This window comes from Lissotriton helveticus, chromosome 9, assembly GCF_964261635.1.
Source record: "Lissotriton helveticus chromosome 9, aLisHel1.1, whole genome shotgun sequence".
Lineage (NCBI taxonomy): Eukaryota > Metazoa > Chordata > Amphibia > Caudata > Salamandridae > Lissotriton > Lissotriton helveticus.
The window spans coordinates 1239019112-1239041205 of NC_136070.1; the positions used below are offsets into that span (position 1 = coordinate 1239019112).

At 43.4% G+C, this 22094-nt stretch overlaps 1 protein-coding gene across 2 annotated transcripts in view; it reads right to left on the reverse strand.

The window, feature by feature from the left end:
• Positions 1-22094, reverse strand: part of MGLL (monoglyceride lipase) — a 497769-nt gene that overhangs the window by 42098 nt on the left and 433577 nt on the right. For both annotated transcript variants that reach the window (XM_078661737.1, XM_078661738.1), the window contains exon 6: positions 2352-2441. In XM_078661737.1, the coding sequence (XP_078517863.1) occupies positions 2352-2441 (90 nt within the window). The remainder of the gene's footprint in view (positions 1-2351; positions 2442-22094) is intronic.

The window sequence follows — 22094 nt, forward strand, 5'->3', positions numbered from 1 at the left end:
CATTCTCAACGGTGGTATCCATTCTCAACGGTGGTACCCACTCTCAAAGGTGGTACCCACTCTCAAAGGTGGAACACACTCTCAAAGGTGGAACACACTCTCAAAGGTGGAACCCATTCTCAAAGGTGGAACCCATTCTCAAAGGTGGAACCCATTCTAGAATGTGGTATCCATTCTTAAAGGTAGTCCCCATTCTCAACGGTGGTATCCATTCTTAAAGGTGGGACCCACTCTCAAAGGTTGTATCCATTCTCAAAGGCGGTATCCATTCTCAAAGGTGGTACCCACTCTCAAAGGTGGTATCCATTCTCAAAGGTGGTACCCATTCTCAAAGGTGGTATCCATTCTCAAAGGTGGAACCCATTCTCAAAGGTGGAACCCATTCTAGAATGTGGTATCCATTCTTAAAGGTAGTCTCCATTCTCAACGGTGGTATCCATTCTTAAAGGTGGGACCCACTCTCAAAGGTTGTATCCATTCTCAAAGGCGGTATCCATTCTCAAAGGTGGTACCCACTCTCAAAGGTGGTACCCATTCTCAAAGGTGGTACCCATTCTCAAAGGTGGTACCCATTCTCAAAGGTGGTATCCATTCTCAAAGGTGGTACCCATTCAAAAGTGGTACCCTTTCTCAAAGATGGTATCCATTCTCAAAGATGGTATCCATTCTCAAAGGTGGTATCCTTGGTCTCATGGCCAGGGTAATGTGGATGAAATCAAACACGCAAATCTATAAAAGATGCACTGCAGGAAAAACAAGCATTTTCTGCCCTTTTATGAGACCAGGATAGGTGCCAGGAGCGGCTCGTATTGGGGAAAAGAGGCAGGGTCGGGGAGGGGGTGGAGGGTGACACAACGGAGATTAAAACTTTTTGTACAAAAGAGGAGGGGGGACAAGAAATACACAGTTAAACGTACGTCCTGCCCTCGAGGAGAGACGTGTCCCGTTCTTCCGTTCCTCTCTGCCGCTGCAGGCAGGCACAGGCTCCCAGCCTGCCATGCAGCCAATCCGGAAGCTGCTCTCACATGAGAGCGGCTTAAGGATTGGCTGGAGTGCCGATGTGCACTCCAGGACGGATTGGGAGTCTATGCCTGCTCTCTCCAGCCCCAGTAATGCAGGTGGGGTTGGAGAGGGGTCAATGCACATGTGCTTTTTGGCCAGCCTGACACCGCCGGCCAAAAATTATATACGCAGTGCAGATAGAGCTCACCACTCCCCCTCCTGTCTATCATAACCCTGACCCGTCCCAAGAAAAATAAAACAATAATAAAACGGGTTTCAAACCAGTTTTATTTTGTTACATTTTCTTAAAGTGCTGGCGGGGGCACGCTCCTTCACCATAGCGGAGGAGCCGCCGATGCGAAGTGCTGACCTTTAAGTTTTTTATTGCTTACAACACAATCAATTTACCTGACTCATCACATTGTGTGAACCCTCACAATCTGAGTCTGCTGCCCCATTCTTGTGTTTGGCTGAGATGCTGTAATGTTAAGTGTATGTGCTCACTGCAATCATTAGGCAGCTCCTCGCCTCTTCTGAGCATGAAATGGCCCAGGAGTGACAGAGTAAAAGAGATGGAAAAGCCTTATAAAAGTCTGGTGGGCATTGAGAAACCAGAATGAACAAGTCCAATGCATCCATTCTTGAAGGATCCCTGGTAGGGTGACCAGATGTCCCCGTTTTCCCAGGACGGTCCCCGTTTTTGGAGAAGTGTCCCGACACTTTTTTCCAAGGGACTCAAATGTCCCTGTTTTCAAACAGTGTCCGGGTTAAACACAGAAATGTCCCTGTTTTCATTGTTCCGGTTGAGCATGCGCATGCATGCTCTATTTTTTGGCAAATATATTCCTTAAAAGTGTAAATGTCATAAAAAGTACTAATGCTGCTGCGTAAGGGAGGGGGGTGCCAATAAAAGACCTCGGATTTGTTGTCTGTAATGCTTCATCTCGGTCTGTAGAAGGAGCTGTCGTAGTCCTTTTTCTATGTATATGACAGTTGTCAAATAGTCCTACTTTTATGTCGATGGTTACTGCAAACCATAGTCCTACTTTCATGTCTATGACCTGTCCCCGTTTTATTGTTTTGAGAATCTGGTCACCCTAATCCCTGGGTGTAACTCCGGAGGAGGCCAGACCCTACAGGGAGCATTGTTTAGTGTTGTGACGTGGTCATTGCACAGGGGGTAGTACTTAACCATTTTCTAGACCTACCTTTGCTACTGGTCGATCCCTGGTACCCTCACACTTCCAACAAATGATGAACAGCAGGCACGTGCCGCTCCATTACAGAATAAAACCCCAAGGATTCTGGTCTCCTCGTCCCACCCGGGAGCATCAGTTCTGGCAACTCACCTCTTTCTTGTTCCGAGAAATAGAATTGGGGTCAATGGATCCTAGGGTGAGGTTTGGGAGGACGTGGTTGAGAACCTTAGCTGCAAAAACCTAAGAGACGAGAAAAAGAGCCGGTTGGAACTCTGTAGAAAAGCCACACAATCACATTATTGTGTTACACTTTACCAGTGGTGATCTAGTAACAGCGACAGTTCACTTTGCTTCATGTACACAATATTACTTTTTGCATGAACATATGTGAACCATAACAACATTTACGTCTGAAGGACTTTAGGATGGACTTTGTTTAGTCCACAAAGATAAAATAGCAAACCATTACAAGAATTATTACGTTTTGACAAAGCCAATAGGTCTGGATTTTACACAGTGCATGCACACTGATATGTCCTGTACAACACACATACACACCAATGTCAGAAGACATTAAGGGGCACATGCATCAATGTAGGCTTTTGCGATTCCTTAATTGTGATTATTAAGGAATCTCAATTGTGATTAAGGAATCACAATTAAGGACTCGCAAAAGCCTATGCATGTAGGAATTGCTTAAAAAACATTGTGATTCCCAAACATTCCTTAATTGTGACTCGCAAATTGCGAGTCGCAAATAAGGAATGCCTTCCCATTCATTCCTATCTGCCCATAGGAATGAATGGGAGAGTGCATGCACAATTTGAGAGTACCCAACAGGTACTAGCAAATTGTGCATGCAATTTCAAGGGTGCAAGGGTGTCAAGAGGACACCCTGTTGCACCCCTGAAATTGATGTGTGCACCCATGTTACACACACACACGTCCCAAGAGCATGTGTGTGTGTAACATGGGACTTTGAAGAATGCACTTCGGTGCTTTTTTCAAAGAAATTGCAATTTACTATCACCTTTCCTTTGACGGTAATTTGCGAATAATAATTGCGAAATCGCAATTATTTTTACTTTATTGCATTGCATTGCATTTAAGGAATCGCAAATTGCGTTTCATTAAATGCAATTGCAAATTAAGTAATCACAATGTTGAGATTTCTTTAATTTGGATTTTTGCATTTGGGATGATGCATCCCAAATTGGAAACAGCAAAGCACAGGCTCCCTGTCTCCCTGGGAGTGCAAATCATCGGCGCTCAGGCCAAATCCTGAAGCTGCTCTCATGTGTGAGAGCAGCTTCAGGATTGGCTGCAGGGTAGTCTGGGAGCCTCTGCTTGCAGTGGATACATGAGGACAGCGATGTGTCGGGCTGCAGGCAAGTTCTTTTTTTTTGCTTGTTGTCCCATCCCACAAGCCCCTCCCACTCCTCTGACACGTCCCTACTGTACCTGATGGACTAGTTGCCACAAGTGCATGATTAGAGAATTAAATTGAGAGACGAACAAACCAAGCCTGGCCTGCAAATGACCCATTGGCTTCCAGTGGGGCCTAGACTTGCATTTCAAATTCTTTCGATGATGAAGGAGGTCTCCTGGAGAAAGAGTCAAGGCTATCCGCAAGGCTTGCGCCACAGTGCATGTCAACCAGGATGCCCCAATCAGCCAGCAGTTATATAATCTGTCAATCAAACTTCAGGCAATAAATGCACAGCCGCAGGTCCCTTCCAAGAGAGAGCCCCACCTCTAAACAATCATACCAACCAAGACAGCTGAATCATCTCACCAGTGGTGCAGAAGACCCTGAAATTGAATCCATTCAAGTAAGTCTTCCACTGACAGTACATATAAGAGGATGCACCCTTTGTACTATGACTGGTCTTCAGATGTCAATGGCCGACTGGACAAAGACCCTCAGGCCCACCACTTACTACCTGGCAACGTCAATCCATATCTAGGCTGGAATCTACTGGGGGGCAATCCAAAGCATGCAGCTTGGCAACACAGCTTGAAGTGATCGAAGAGAGCTGGTCGGGGAACCAGGCTGGGATCTGGAGGAGCTCTACGTATGCAGTGTGCTTGGTGTAACGTTTGATGATGCACTACACAGCGATTGTAGAAATTCAGTCAAGACCAACCAGGAATCTTGGACTGACAAACTGCCCTACACATTCTGTAGTCACCCCCGTTGGTGGAACACCCCCTTACTCGGAGGAGAGCAACAAGAACTGTCTAATCTGTGTAACTTTTTAAACCAAGTGTAAATTACTAACCCAGGGCCCAATTCACAGAACTAACTTACGACAAAATCCTAAACTTACTACTTTTGGTATTCACAGTAGGCACTTAGTAGTCTTAAATTAGGATTTTATCCTAAATTAGGATTTTGTCTTAAGTTAGGATATTTATTGGCACTCTTTAGTAGGTGCCAATAAATATTGGCAGTTAGGAGAATAAGTGAATTTAACCATAATATGGGGATTTTAAGATTTAGATATCATGGTATTGATTGTGTGAAAACTGACAAGAGGGGTGGTAACAGGACCCTACAATTAAGACGTAGGGAATGTATGTGGATCATGAAACTGAGGGCTGTGGAATTGGGTTTGAATTTGGATTCAGAACTACAATATTTTTTGGGTCATTAGCCCTTTAGGTAACCATGTATACATTAAGGAACTGTATAGACAACTGTGTATTTAGGTTACCTAACCCCACGTTTTTAAATATATGACTCGCCTATTTCCTGTATCTGCAGACACACAGTATATGCAATACTTCAGTTTGAAGATTTGGATTATTGTAGTCAGTACTTTTGATTATGTCTAACAATGGACATCTTATTTTTGAGATATTGCTTACTTACATATGTTTATCTTTCTTTTACCTCTTTCTTTCCCTTCTGTTTAACTAATGAATAACCCAAAAATCTTTTAGGGACAACTTTCCCTTAGACTTATATTGATAAAGCTTGTTCTCGTCTAATACCTTCGAAAAGGGTCACTTTTGGACTATGGTAATATGCAGTCGCCGTACCGCGATTAGGATTTGGTTACAGTGAAGAAAACATACAGGTAAATTGAACTTTAGCACTAAGTGTGAACATCGGTTTAGGAGTTTGAGACCTACTACGGGCCTCAAGTTGATTTTGAAAATTCTTTTCTTCAGGATATTTGTAATAAAATAAATGTTTCCTTTCTACTCATATTTCAACGTAGTATTGTTTAATACTATTGGCTTTAATGATGCGAGCGCATTGAATTAGTTATTAATCGCTGTGTATTTCACGTATGGTATAGGACATAGAAAGGGGACTTCGAGTGTCTAAGGATTTGATCACGGGCTTCACACATATATATGCTTGGAATTTCTCTACTATGGAATATTATTATGGATTATTTGTAACTTTTGTATTGGGATATTAGAATATTCATTTATTATATCAGAAACGGTTAGATCACAGATTATGAACCACTTTAAGATGGCGCACGCTGTTTAACAGTATTTAAAGGACGGTCAAAATGGCGACCCCGCTGCACGCGAGTCGCTGATAGAAACGGAACGAGTTACTGCTTGAGGTGAGTGTAGTTAGGGGAACGGGAGATTAGGTTGAACGGACTTATATATTTATATACTGAAGGCTTTATTTTGACTTTTTAGATCACGTAGCTGTGAAATGTGGCGATTGTCATTTTAGAGCTGATGTATACTTTATGTTTTACCTAACTTTCGATAGTAAGGTTGGGAATAGGATATACATCTGGAAACCTACGGCATGACTTAATTTAACTTTTCAGATTACAAAATTGTGGATACTTAGTGACTGAGAATACTGAGGTGATGTATATTTAATTGTACACTAGTCCTACATTAGCGTAATGTGGGTGTTTTAAACATTTATAGTGGTTCATTTGTGTATCTTTTTCTATTGATAGGAGTATGTAAGTGCGACACTTTTCGCCTGATTTGATATTGGAAGATATGGATAAGGGATACTGTGTTATTGTGTGGATAAGACACTGAAGGTGAGACATTATGTAATAATAGCTCGTGATCTGTGGGATAGTTTCTATTTGTTGGACTTCAATCACGTGTCGAATTTTTCTATTGTAGATATATTCTGAAGTCATTATACTCGCGTGTAGTCAGAAGAATAGAAGTTCACTGTTTGGATAGTATCTATTTGACTTGAATGGTGGTGAGTGGTTAAGGGCATTATTATACTTAACGGCCAGATTTTTAATTTGAATTTCATGTAGATGTTTGATCCAATGCTGGGGGTCCCTAACTGTTTAAACTATGTATGGCTATAATTGTGATAGTTGCCTTGGTTTGTACTATATTAATGCCATATCCAGCTGCCAGACCCCATTAGAAGATATTGGAGGTACATATGTCCAATTTGCCTTTTTACTTAAATTTTGAATGTTTCTACGTTTCACAGAGACAGTCAGTTATTAGATAGAATATTGAACTCTTGAGACTGTGACCATATTTACAGGTGAATATAGCCTATATTCAAATCCCTTTTACTCTGGGGAGAGGATGTGCACAATGGTGACTTCGATACCTCGGTGGTGTTCTTTACTTTCTGGTCCATCTCTTTTCTTGTACTATATATCACATTGTTTCTGGTGTTCTTTTCTTTACATCTCCTTAATAATTTCCATGATTATACTTATTTTCAATGGGGATGCTTGGGTTTATATGTACATAGTGTTAATTGTGTACAAATTTGATTGATATATGTTTTTTTGAAATTTTGGGTTGAAGGCCCGAGGAAGTCATTTTGCACATACTCGTGCTTGACAAAACACGTGTTGGCTGCATTTGGTTGTAGAATTTTCCTCTTATGAGAATAAAGAAGATCTATCTTGTAATATTGACTGAATCGGAGTGTATATTTGACTTTAGGAGAATTTATCCTGAATCTGGACTACTGACCTATACACTTTTGAATATGAGAAATGGACTATGATAATATATGATCAAGGATTTATGGATATTTCACAAACTTATTTTTCTTTGTGTATCATTTTCATCAACTGAATTGCTTGATTTGTCTGTGCTTATTAATGATTTTGAATTGCTTATATTGATGATACTATTTTGACTTTGAATTTGTAATTTAGGTGCTCAGGGAGGATCCTATATTTTGACTTTATAAGGTCCATACCCTGGTGTGGACTCTGGGGGTTGTCTGGTAACCACCCCTTTTCTCCCTTTGAAGCGCCCCTATAAAATTTGCTGGTATAAGTTACTATTACCCCTATACTGTGTTGAGCGCCCTTTCTATACCTGGTTGCCAGGGAGTATTTATTTAGATCAATAAAACAGAGATCGATTATCTAGACATACAAGTCTATATAAAAGATCAGAAAATATGTACCACACTCTTTCGAAAAGCAACTGTTTGCAATAGCATTTTATCAGCTAACAGTGCGCACCCCAGATGTTTAAAACGGAGTGTTCCGTATGGAGAATTCTTAAGATCATGAAGAAACTGCTCGGAAGAAGCAGAATTCCTCTTACAATTAGATGAAATGTACAATAGATTTATAATCAGAGGATATCCCATAACAGTGTTGGACAATGCAAAATCAAGAACCCTGCAGAAGAATAGAGAAGCCTTATTATACCCCAAAAGAACAACCATGGAACAGAATGATGACCCTGAGATCAATAAAGTAAGATATATTGCACAATTCAATTCCTTACGCAAAACAATAAGGGATGCGCTCCTAGTTCATGAAAGATTTTTGAGAAAGGATGACGACTTAAAGGAAGTGACATCAGGTCATCTCAACATAACATACTGGGAGACATCCTCACACACAGCCACTATCAAAGAATAGATCAAGGCGGCAGCAAAATGCAATGGCTGAGAGCGAAAGGATACTTTAAATGTCCAAAATGCAGAGCATGCAGATATGGCATGAACCAACAGAAAACAAGCACTATGTTGGGCGAGCAAAGAGCCATCACAGAAAGGATTACCTACGAAACCACACATGTGGTCTATGCCCTAAAATGTGAACGCAGAAAAGAATACATAGGAAGTACTGTAAACAAATTAAAACTACGCATTCTACAACATCTAAGGGCAATCATGAACAAAGACTTTGCGAACGCAATCGCCAAACATATTTGGAATGTACATGATGGCAACTCTGGTAATCTCAGATACTATGGAGTAGAACACATCCCTCCTAACATCAAAGGGGGAGACTGGGATTTATTATTAAGACAGACAGAATCCAGATGGATCATTATGAAAGGAACAGAAATACCATGGGGTTTGAAGGCAGAGGCAGAATTACATAACTTTTTCTGATTAACGTTCTAGAGGAGTTTTGTTCCCAGAATAATGACGTTCAAATAAAACCTCACTCTGCAAATTGTATATACTTTGTTTTGAATCCATATTTGTGTTATCACGTAGCTTATAACTATACTTTATGAAGATAATTTCGTTTTAAACCATGTAGTCCTTATCAGAATGCTCACATGTAACATTAGGAACATAGATCAGACCCATGTTGGTGGCCTATGATTTTTATATGACTGTTCCAATTGGAGTAGACTTGCATAAATTGCTTAATATTGATCTAGTCAATATATGCCAATGAGGAATCATCAAAAGGAAGAAGGGCAAGAATGGAATGTAGTAGAAATTTGAATATAATAAGGTACTTTACAGAGATTTTCGATCTTTATACCGTAAATTCTTGTTTTACTGTTTTCACTGCATTGATATTGGTGCATGTCTCTACTTTCTTACTTAACATAGTTTGAGAAAATTGTATACTATATTTAATGAGGAATTGTCTAACTGATGAGATTGAAGAGTGCATGTAGCTGCAAGGTTGAAATACGATAGGTACTACACCGAGATTTGGCAACTCTGAACCTTTTTTGGTATTTCACCAAATTTAGACAACTTTGTACCTCAAAATGTGATCTCATTATCTTTTCCAACAGTGAATTATGTATTGTTGCACTTCTCCGTTTAATCAATAATTAAGTAACTATTGATTATTTATATATCCTTCTTTTAGTCAACATGGACATGTCATGAGAATGATATGATAGTTGGGCACGTTCACATGTTACTTCAGCATTAGCTAACCATCTTTGCAAGTTTATCCTCTCTATGACTCGCATTAAAGAAATAGCATTTTACTTGAAGAACTTCACGAGTCTATAGACGATGTGATTAGGTTTAAAACCGTCTCTTCGATTATTATTGATTGTTTGAATCACTGTTCCTTTAAAAATATGTTTTTAATTTGGGATGCTGTTTTTTGTAAAGGAGGGCAGGTAAACCAACCTCTTTTTAAACACCCTACATTTGCTATCACATGACCCGGACGAAGGCCTCGGGCCGAAATGAGAAGGTCGTTTGTTTGTTCCTGTTGCACTTGGCACTTTGCATGCTTTATATGAAAACTAAATGGAGAAAATAACTAAAAATAAAAATGGTGAACAACTTAAACTTGCCTTGATCTTGCGGATTTATACAAAGAAACCCCAAATTATAGTTACTGGTACAGGTGCGATTTATAGTTACCTGAGAGCATGGGTCCTAGTTTCTTGATATAACTATAACGTGAATTTCATTGGTTTTTAACATTACATTGTTACTATCCATTTCATCTAACTATAACTTTACTTTAATTTTTTTCAGTGAATTTCGAGGTTTTTGTAATGTAAAGTAACGATTTGTTACCGTACGTAAAACCAACCCCGTGCCGTGCACGGCTTTTAGCTGTGTGCAGCAGGGGCTTGGCTGCAGGGCCTGATTGCAGGACCAACCCTCTGCATGCAGATACCCCATGCAGAGCATGGCCTTCATCAGAGCGCGGAGGGAGTTTGAGCTGCTGCCACACAGCGTAAGATTACCCAACATCCCCAAGGCAGCCAACCCCACGCTGCACAGGGCTTCGACCGTGCGCGCCGGGGGTTGACCACAGAGCCTGCATCCAACCCCCACCAAGCAGTCAATCCCCACACTGCACATGGCCTTCAGCCATTTGTGGCAAGAATTTGAGCCTTTGTCACGAGGAGCAGCATTGGCCGTTAGCCTTCATGCAAACACAATTAAAGAGGAGAGTCTGTGTGTATGTATTCCTTATGGAGAATTACTGAGAGCGAAGCGCAACTGTAGCTCAGAAGATGCTTTCTCTAAGGAACAAGATATCATGCAAACCAGATTTGTTGAGAGAGGTTATCCTGGTTGGGTATTACGCAAGGCTGCAGAGAAGGTCAAGAACATCAGTAGAGAGACCATCCTCAACACGAATGACAGAGTCGATGAAAGTGAGAACATTACCAGAGTCATTCTGACTTATAATAGTGGATCCAAAGAAGTGCAACGAATCTTAGCCAAAAACTGGGATGTGCTGAAGAAAGATCCCATTATAGGTTCCACCATTACATCCAGACCTCAAATCACCTACAGGAAGGGACGCAGTATGAGGGACATTCTAGTACACAGTGACATCACCCAGATATAGGATAGGAGTTTCAACCTACAGGGATTCTTCCCATGCGGGCACTGCAAGGTGTGCCACAGCAGCCGCATGCGAAAGGAGTATCTCAATTCTAACAGCAACAGAATCATACCCATCCGACAGTTCCTTACGTGTAGTTCCTCCTTTGTGATCTCTGCCTTGGAATGCCCATGTAACATTCGAAATGTTGGCAGCACAACACAAATGGCCAGGAAACGTGTCCTGGAACACATAATAATAATAATAATAATAATAAAGGAATTTCTAAAGCGCCTGGTGACGCCATCACGGCGTGTCCCCGCGCTGTGGAGTAAGAGTCAGAAAGGAGGAGGGGGCACCTATCCCTACATGGCAAACAGGTGTGTTTTCAAGAGTTTCCGAAACATGGTTTCATTGTTGGCTAGTCTGATCCCAAGTGGAAGGCTATTCCACTGGGTGGTAGCCAGTACCCGAAAGGAACGGCCACCCATCCTAGCCTTTCTAACACGAGGAACTGTTAGGAGACCCATACCCGCCGAGCGGAGTGCTCTTTGGGGTAGATAGGGGATGGCCAGATCCCTCAGATACCCTGGCGCTTCTGCAGAGGCTATCCTGTAGCAAAAGAGGAGGGCTTTAAAAAGGATTCTTTTCTTTACAGGCAGCCAATGAAGGGCAGCCAAAGTAGGCTTGGATGCAGTTCTTTTCGGGAGTCTAAGGGCTAACCGGGCCGCCGTATTTTGCAGCACTTGCAGTCTCCTCAGGTTCTTCTCCGTAGTACCTAATAGCAGCACATTCGCATAGTCCATGCGAGAGGTGACCAGAGCTTGGATCATAATACGTCTGGCCTCCAGTGGCAGTAGGTCCAGAGTGCGATTTAGGGTCTTCATAACCCCAAAGCATTTCCCCACCACTTTGTCCACATGACTCTCAAACGAGAGTTTAGGATCTACCCAGACCCCCAAATTCTTGGCCTCCCTGCAAGGGATGGGCAGAGAGCCAAGGCAGGGCGGCCACCAATCCTGCGTCCAGCTCGCCCCATCTCCCCCTATCACTAACACCTCCGTTTTAGCCCCATTGAGCTTAAGGCAGTGTTGGTTCATCCAGCCCGCAAGCTCCTGCATGCAGGTTTTAAAATTGGCCGCTGCTAGCTTAGGTGACTGTGACAGGGAGATGAGCAGCTGCGTGTCATCGGCATAGGATACAAGATCTATGCCGTATGACTGAACAACCGCTGCCAATGGAGCCATATACAGGTTGAACAGGGTGGGACTCAGGGCAGAGCCCTGAGGCACCCCCTGTTCTAAGGCCACACTGTCTGAAAGGAACATACCTCTCTGAACCTGGAAACTCCGGTCAGAGAGAAAGTCCTTGAGCCACCCCCAAGCTGCCTTTGTAACCCCAGCTCCGCTCAGACACCGTAGCAGGGTGGAGTGTGCCACGGTGTCGAAAGCGGCGCTGAGGTCTAGCATGATAAGTGCCATAGTGTTCCCCTCATCCGCACCAATCCGTAAAGTTTCAATAGCTCTCAGCAGGGCCGTCTCAGTGGAGTAGTTCTTACGAAAGCCAGACTGAGAGCCATGGAACATATTGTTTGACTCTAAATATTCCATGAGCTGAGTATTTACCAATTTTTCCGTCACTTTAGCCAAGTAAGGTAAAAGAGATATTGGGCGGAGATTTTCCATTATATCCTGACTTACATTAGGTTTTTTTTTTATCGGTAAAACAATGGCTTTCTTCCAGTCACCTGGCAAGGTGGCCGAAGAGAAAGACAGCTGGATAACATGTCTGAACAGCGGCTCTAACACATCCAAACTAGCATTGAGTATTTTGGGGGGGGCCGGATCACGGGGGGAGCCTGATTTAACTTTCTTGCATACAGTAGCTAGTGTTTCCGCATCAGGGACATGAAAGCTGGGTAGTTCAGAATCTAATGCACCTACCACCCTGCAGCTGTCGAGATCAGGGCCATTGATCAGATTCCCCGTAAAGTTGGCATAGATGTTCGAAATTTTGCCTGCAAAATAATGAGCAATATTATTGCAGGTTTCCACAGAATCTGCGGACGGCCCGCTATTATTCGAGATTACCGAGATCTCTTTAAAAATTTTAAAAAGTTCCTTCGAAGAGTTTTCAGCCTCCACAATGCGATTTTTATAATGCGTGGCTTTAGAGACCCTTATAGCCTTATAATATTCTTTTTGCTTTTTCTTATAGTCTGTTTTAATTTCTGGGCAGAAACTGACTCGCCACTCACGTTCCAACTGCTTGCAGGCAGATTTTGCAAGCTGAAGTTCCGGAGTGAACCAAGGAGAGGTTTTCCTCACATTCTTCGTGTTTCTCTCAGTACGCATTGGGGACGTTTTATCGAGTGCACCTAAAATGCGATTATGTAGCTCATGATGGGCCATTACACAGTCCATTCCTCCATGAGAGCCATATCCAAGAAAGATCCACACTACCCCATAGCCAGGCACTTTGAGACACATCACTACTCTGATGATACTAAACTACAGTTTTTTGTCATTGAACAAATAGTAAGCAATCACAGAGGTGGGAATCGTAAACTCCAGTTAAGAAAACAGGAATCTAGATACACCTTTGAGCTAGGAACACGTTATCCCAAGGGACACAACATGGATGAAGAAATAGCAATACATCTTCACAATGAATAGAAATGTCATTGCTTGTTGAGTCAATGGATGTTTAACTGTCTGGTGATAGCAATTAATTTTATTGTAATTTTAACGATGTGCCACCAATCTTTCAGCAGGCTAACTGTCGATCTTTTCCTTTCTTTTCTTTCTATTCACAGGAGGAAAGGAAGGGACACCATGGATGGAATTGAGAGAACGGGTCCCTACCCTTTTCTTCGTGGCATCATTCTCCTGGAATGGCTGAATGCCGCAGATAAGATTCTTCTTTTCAATTTTTTTGTATTTTCTTTTATTTTATTGTTGTTCATACACTGTATATACACGCTGTCACCTTGGTTTTTCATGCCTCCACATACACAATTTACTGACTATGTACCCACTAGGGGTGTACACGCAATTTGATCCTTGTTTTTTTTCCTGTAACATTTTTCCAATATTGGATTAGATATGACCACGTTAGCGGATGTCCCCGATTTTACCCACTTGGGGTATACACGCAACACTGTGACTACGTTTGTTCTTATCCGAATGAGATCTTGAAGAAATGCACTTGCGCATATGCCTGGGACATAATAGATCTTAATTGTCCATGGAACACTGACTAATAAAGTTGTTTGGACAAGTTCTCGACCCAAAGACATTACAAAATGGCGACCGTTTCGGGTGGACCATTTTTACACCCAGGGGACCGGCTTGCGGTATCTATATGTTTTTCATACATACTTTTGTCAGTTCCTATTTGCAAGTATGTAACAAAGCTTCTCATATCGTGCACTTTGTGTGATCAAGCTTCAAGGTGAAACGGGTCACGTTGATTTATGATGGAAGAAATAATTGTTTTCCTGATCCTGTCTCATGTTTCTGAGAGCGCAAGTGATTGTCTTTGCTGCACTTATTTGGATTATCGGCTGCTCTGCCGACTTTTGCGCCACCTTCCACGGGACTCCGGCTTCCAGCAGGAGCACTTCTTCGATTGATATATATATATATATATATATATATATATATATATATATATATATATATGTATATATATATATATATATATATATTTTACACATTGAAAAGACCACAGTATATTTGAAATATGGCTGTTGCTTTTGTCCTCCTAATCAGGCTGCAAAGTTCTTGGTTTTCTCCTTCCCTTCAGCTTGATTGAAGGCCCAGCATGTTTAGCCGCCTTCCATGCAGTGTGTACCCGTTGCCTAGGTTCCATTCTTTTTGATGACTGTAAGCTCAGGGAAAACTCCAAATAAACAGCTAAAAGCAGCAAAATGTGCATGCATTACAAAACAAAATCTATTTCCATCTGGTCTCTCAGGCTTGAAATGGGAAAGCTTTCAGAAGCACTGCTGTGCCAAGAAAGCTCCAAAGAGGAGGGCGGTCCTTTTGTGCCATTTAAATGTACCCCTAAAGTAACTCAATTGGGGAAAATGTGGACAATGGAAAGTAGCCTTAAAAGGGAACATAATCTCCTAAGTGAATCGCAAAGTAGTTACAGGAAGCCAAAAAACCCGAAATTAGCACCATCTCTACCTCAGCGCAGGGCTTAGCGTGGCTTGCCAGTGCCCGGGGCAAGGCAAGTATTCTTCCACTTTTCTTTTTTAATATTTGCACCCTTATTAAAATGTTACTCCCACAAGAGTGCCCCTAAGAATTTTGGCGCCCGGTGCAACTGCCCCTGTAGCCCCACTCAGGCTACGTCACTGCCTTGTTTTTATATTGATGTTTAGGATTTACATATGAAATTGAGTTGTTGCATTATTTCATATTTCAGTTAGAGCACCACATATCATGAATGACAGAAGCAGACTTGAGAGTAAGGACAGATCCACTGAATATCGCAGGCTTGAGAGTAAGGACAGATCCAGTGAGTATTGCAACCTTGAGAGTAAGGACAGATTCACTGAGTATTGCAACCTTGAGAGTAAGGACAGATTCACTGAGTATTGCAACCTTGAGAGTAAGGACAGATTCACTGAGTATTGCAACCTTGAGAGTAAGGACAGATCCTTTGAGTAGTGCAACCTTGAGAGTAAGGACAGATCCACTGAGTATTGCAACCTTGAGAGTAAGGACAGATCCACTGAGTATTGCAACCTTGAGAGCAAGGACAGATCCACTGAGTATTGCAACCTTGAGAGTAAGGACAGACCCAGTGAGTATTGCAACCTTGAGAGTAAGGACAGATCCATTGAGTATTGCAACCTTGAGAGCAAGGACAGATTCACTGAGTATTGCAACCTTGAGAGTAAGGACAGATCCATTGAGTATTGCAACCTTGAGAGCAAGGACAGATTCAATGAGTATTGCCACCTTGAGAGCAAGGACAGATCCATTGAGTATTGCAACATTGAGAGCAAGGACAGATCCATTGAGTATTGCAACCTTGAGAGTAAGGACAGACTCACTGAGTATCGCAGGCTTGATAGTAAGGACAGATCCACTGAGTATCGCAGGCTTGATAGTAAGGACAGGTCCACTGAGTATTGCAACCTTGAGAGTAAGGACAGATTCATTGAGTATTGCAACCTTGAGAGCAAGGACAGATCCACTGAGTATTGCAACCTTGAGAGCAAGGACAGATCCACTGAGTATTGCAACCTTGAGAGCAAGGACAGATCCACTGAGTATTGCAACCTTGAGAGTAAGGACAGATTCATTGAGTATTGCCACCTTGAGAGCAAGGACAGATCCATTGAGTATTGCAACATTGAGAGCAAGGACAGATCCATTGAGTATTGCAACCTTGAGAGTAAGGACAGACTCACTGAGTATCGCAGGCTTGATAGTAAGGACAGATCCACTGAGTATCGCAGGCTTGATAGTAAGGACAGATTCAATGAGTATTGCAACCTTGAGAGCAAGGACAGATCCACTGAGTATTGCAACCTTGAGAGCAAGGACAGATCCACTGAGTATTGCAACCTTGAGAGCAAGGACAGATCCACTGAGTATTGCAACATTGAGAGTAAGGACAGACCCAGTGAGTATTGCAACCTTGAGAGTAAGGACAGATCCATTGAGTATTGCAACCTTGAGAGCAAGGACAGATTCACTGAGTATTGCAACCTTGAGAGTAAGGACAGATCCATTGAGTATTGCAACCTTGAGAGCAAGGACAGATTCAATGAGTATTGCCACCTTGAGAGCAAGGACAGATCCATTGAGTATTGCAACATTGAGAGCAAGGACAGATCCATTGAGTATTGCAACCTTGAGAGTAAGGACAGACTCACTGAGTATCGCAGGCTTGATAGTAAGGACAGATCCACTGAGTATTGCAGGCTTGATAGTAAGGACAGATCCACTGAGTATTGCAACCTTGAGAGCAAGGACAGATCCACTGAGTATTGCAACCTTGAGAGCAAGGACAGATCCACTGAGTATTGCAACCTTGAGAGTAAGGACAGATTCATTGAGTATTGCCACCTTGAGAGCAAGGACAGATCCATTGAGTATTGCAACATTGAGAGCAAGGACAGATCCATTGAGTATTGCAACCTTGAGAGTAAGGACAGACTCACTGAGTATCGCAGGCTTGATAGTAAGGACAGATCCACTGAGTATCGCAGGCTTGATAGTAAGGACAGATTCAATGAGTATTGCAACCTTGAGAGCAAGGACAGATCCACTGAGTATTGCAACCTTGAGAGCAAGGACAGATCCACTGAGTATTGCAACCTTGAGAGCAAGGACAGATCCACTGAGTATTGCAACATTGAGAGTAAGGACAGACCCAGTGAGTATTGCAACCTTGAGAGTAAGGACAGATCCATTGAGTATTGCAACCTTGAGAGCAAGGACAGATTCACTGAGTATTGCAACCTTGAGAGTAAGGACAGATCCATTGAGTATTGCAACCTTGAGAGCAAGGACAGATTCAATGAGTATTGCCACCTTGAGAGCAAGGACAGATCCATTGAGTATTGCAACATTGAGAGCAAGGACAGATCCATTGAGTATTGCAACCTTGAGAGTAAGGACAGACTCACTGAGTATCGCAGGCTTGATAGTAAGGACAGATCCACTGAGTATCGCAGGCTTGATAGTAAGGACAGGTCCACTGAGTATTGCAACCTTGAGAGTAAGGACAGATTCATTGAGTATTGCAACCTTGAGAGCAAGGACAGATCCACTGAGTATTGCAACCTTGAGAGCAAGGACAGATCCACTGAGTATTGCAACCTTGAGAGCAAGGACAGATCCACTGAGTATTGCAACCTTGAGAGTAAGGACAGATTCATTGAGTATTGCAACCTTGAGAGCAAGGACAGATCCACTGAGTATTGCAACCTTGAGAGCAAGGACAGATCCACTGAGTATTGCAACCTTGAGAGCAAGGGCAGATCCACTGAGTATCGCAGGCTTGATAGTAAGGACAGATCCATTGAGTATCTCAGGCTTGAGGCTAAGGACAGATCCACTGAGTATCGCAGGCTTGAGGCTAAGGACAGATCCACGGAGTATCGCAGGCTTGAGGCTAAGGACAGATCCACTGAGTATCGCAGGCTTGAGGCTAAGGACAGATCCACTGAGTATCGCAGGCTTGAGGCTAAGGACAGATCCACTGAGTATCGCAGGCTTGAGAGTAAGGACAGATCCAGTGAGTATCGCAGGCTTGAGAGTAAGGACAGACCCACTGTGGAACTACATCACCTCTGCACCCCGTCCAAATATGGACACCAGCACACAGGCAAAGAGGCCAAGAGGAGGCACACTGACTGTGCACCACACAAACAGTGCCCCCACCCTCATCCGGGGCCACTCCTTGGAATAGGAGGCATCCGAACAGGTGGGAGCGGTCATTCAGTGCCACATTCATTCGAGCCTCAGCCCCTCTTTGTAATGCCGGCATTCAGGGCTCGAGTCGGGGTACCACGCGGGTGCACGGCGTCCCCCCACTTATTTTACCGGGAGCCTGACAACTGGAGCAAAATGGAGCCACACATTCACTCTTTGGCCTCTCTGGGGCGAGATCGGAGCTCATTCAGAACGCTGCTCACGTGCTGGCTTCTCTGATGCAACCGCATCTAAGGGGTGAGCGAGGGGTGGCACCGTGACGTCACTTTCGGTCGTGACGTAAGCGTCCCCCCACTTCTTTTTTTAGGACTAGTGCCCTGTCTGCCCTCCTGCACAGTGAAAGGTGGACTAGCGGCTTCAAATAGCCTTTCAGTAATAGCTGCTTTGAGGGCAGGCCTGAGTTTGCAGCTGCGCTTCGGGCAGAGCATTGTGATTGGGCCTACTGATAGGGTGTGCTCAGCAGGGTAGTATGCCCTATTTGTAAAATGCGACCAGGCTGGGTTGGCAGGTGCCAACCCTGTGCACCATGTGTGACACTTTTTTCAGTAACTTCTGATCTGCCTATACTAGAAAAAAAATGTTGCACTTTGTTCAGCAGATGGTGGATTATGTGGCATGTGTGGAAAATGCAGAAACCGGTCCTAGGATGCTGGATTCTGGTCCATGGAAGACATGGCTAGGCAGTTAGGGCTGAACTGTTCCCATGAGGCACAGGGTCAAGACTGATTTGCATATGGCCATGTCTGAACTGGGGTGGCGTGGTGAGCAAAATAACGATGGATTAAACCCAGATCTGTGACTGGGGTGAATGTTTTGCCATTGCGCAACATTCCATCATCTTGTGTGTTTTGCTGGAAAATGCAGATGCCACAGAATTACTTAACCCCTTGGGTGCGGGGCACATTCCCCCGCTGTGCTGGGGGGCAGGGGGGCACGTACAGCGCCCCGGTGCTCATGACGAGATCAGCTTGTCATGAGCTACGGCGCTCCGGTGCTCATGACGAGCTGAGCTCGTCATGGTCACACCCGTTCCCATGGAACGGTCAGCACAGCAGGGGAATCAGCCCAGCGTGCGAGCGTTCTAACGGGACGGGCGCGGTCATGATGAGCTCAGCTCGTTATGCGCACCGGAGCACCGGAGCTCATGACGAGCTGAGCTCGTCATGAGCACCCAAGGGGTTAACACCCGAGTTTCTGGGAATATTTACAAACAATGTCCTTAGAATGATATGTAATGAACTGGACAGATAGTTACATTCGTTCTATCTGGAGCTCTCCTTCGAGATTTTTGAATGTGTGACATTGCTGTCGTGTTTCCCACGTGACTCAGTGGAACTGTTTTTTTCTCAAATATTAAAAATGGAACTTTACAAACATTTTGGTTGTTGTGCGTTAATTTGCTCACGCTGACGCCTCTGATGTCTGCTGTTCTCTTTTATCTTTTTTTTCTCGTCTCCTTGCCAGGTCCTAACCAGGTTTAATGTATAATTTAATACTTTGTATTGCATATTGTATGTAACCATTTTCATTGAGCATGCCTGTTTCATGGATAATTGCAAATACATTTTTGACTTTTAAGATGCGACTATGGAATAGAAGAAGTGCAAACTTTGGTGGGGGTCGGCATGCCGCGTAATGACGACAGCATGCCGGTGTCACGGCGCGCGCCACAGCCACGTGTGCACGTGCCCCAGTCATGCACATTTTATAACAGAATGGTGGGGACCCCGGGACCCCTTTCAGACTTCCTCTGTGCACCGTCACGAACAGTCTCGTTTCGAGAAGGAACTGAAAAGGTAACTTTTCCCCACGTTACCAAGCAACAAGTTGCCAAGCAACCTGAATGAAACTGTTACAGAATCATGTTTTATGATTATTACTAATTAAGTATCACGTGACCAGCATCGCACGCGCGCTGAACTGCAACAAACACAGGTGGTGCCCGGCCATGTAGATTCTCCTCGCCCAGGCAACTATGGGGTACATTTAGCATTTTCTGATGATGATGATGGCGATTACTATCAGCATCATCTACTTATACTAATGGGTGTTATCATTATTACTATTAATATTGATAATAGTAACAGATATAGTAATTGCTACTCTCACAATAATGAAGCAATAATAAGTATTACTTTAATTTGTATTTTTGTTATTAAAAGTATTATAGTATTGGTATTATTGTTGTTATGATACATCGGATTCTTTAATCCTGTATAAACGCCAGTCTCTGATTTCTTTATCATCGGCGACCCAGTCGCTGATAATATAGCCTTTCTACCGGCCATTACAGGTCTGCTCCACCTTTAACCCCTTCGGTGCTCATGACGGAGTGGTTCCGTCATGAGCGCCGGTTGGGCTGTGCTAATGACGGAACCACTCCGTCATGGCCCCGCCCGCTCAATAGAACCTTTAGCACAGCGCGAAAATTTGTGCCGCGCTGCGCTGAAGAGGTTAACAAGGGAGTAGGCCTTTAGTAGCCGGAAGAGCCCACTACTGAGGGCTCTGAGGATATTAAAACATTGCGCCACTAGATGGCACAATGTTCGACTTTGTAAAAGGAAGGACTCACAGAGCTCGAGGGAGCTGAAATGTCCCCGGGTTCCGTGAGGCCTTTATTCACAGCAACAGCTGTGAACAAACATTGGAATGTTGATGCTCCGGGCTTCTACCGGGAGCACTCCATTGTCTTCAATGGAACGCTCTAAATTCTAATGTTTTAATAGACGTTAAAACTGGACTATTATAAGTTATTACAGTCGAGTTCCATGTCACAATGCCTGCTGCCAGGGCAGGCAGCCGAGGTGAAAGTCAGGTCAGGGCACAAAGCATAATTGGCGCAGCTGTCTAAATCAACATAAAGGGATAGTTGCTTTTCTTTCTTCTGCTCTATTTTCATAGCTTACAATAGCAAGCAGAGAGACTGTTTATTTTTTAGACTCCTTACATAGAAACAAGCTAGAGCCTTTCTGCTTGTTTCCTCACATTCCGAGCAACTGCAGCTTGGTTCTTGATGTGCTTAATTTTTCAATAGAGGTTCAATTTTTATTTTTCATGTTTGCAAACACACTCGCTCTTTCATGTGAAAGAGCTACACACCAAGGTTTTAAGTGGTTTGTGGCATAGTTGATGGTGTGGCCATGTATTATATGGGTTAAAGTACCCCCTGTCGGAGGTTTCATAACCTTATAAAACTATGGAACTCCTCAGTGACTTGCAATATCCTTATAATGTACAGCAAGGGGTATTATATGCCTTATATTAACATTATAACAAACAATAAAAGTGATAATAATAATGATGATGATGACGGTGTTGATGATAATAACAAGAAAATGGAGAAGAAGAAGAATACACTTGCTGCTATCATTAATGACATTACTTCGGCTAACGTGAAAAGAGCAGCAGTTGCTCATAGAATGGCAGCTCTACAGACTGAACTCTTATGTAATTACTCCCCACCCCGATGTGACAAGAACCGACCACCCCTGAATATTCTGCTTCATTGTAAACGATTATGAATCCAAGTTAACCCCTTTACCGTGGTGCGAATTCCGCCACGGTCGTATTCCGCAGCGGCGCGAGGGGGTGAGCGCGGCGCTTCTATGCTTATGACTGAACCACGCCGTCATGAGTCAAGGGCGGCGTGTGCTCATGACGGCATGGTTCCGTCAAGACCCCGCCCGCTCATTAATTCGCCCGCACAGGCGGGGAATTAGTGCCACGTGGGCGGAGTGGCAGCAGCATGACGGAACCACGCTGTCATGAACACACGCCGCCCGGTATGGTGGTTCCATCATAAGCACCCAAGGGGTTAAGGGTTAACACCCCTTGTTCTGCAGGTAAGTTTACGCTCTTCACATATCATTACACTGCAGTTTCATTTCTGGGGTGCTTGTCACAGGTATGGATAATTCACGACTGAAAAGTTA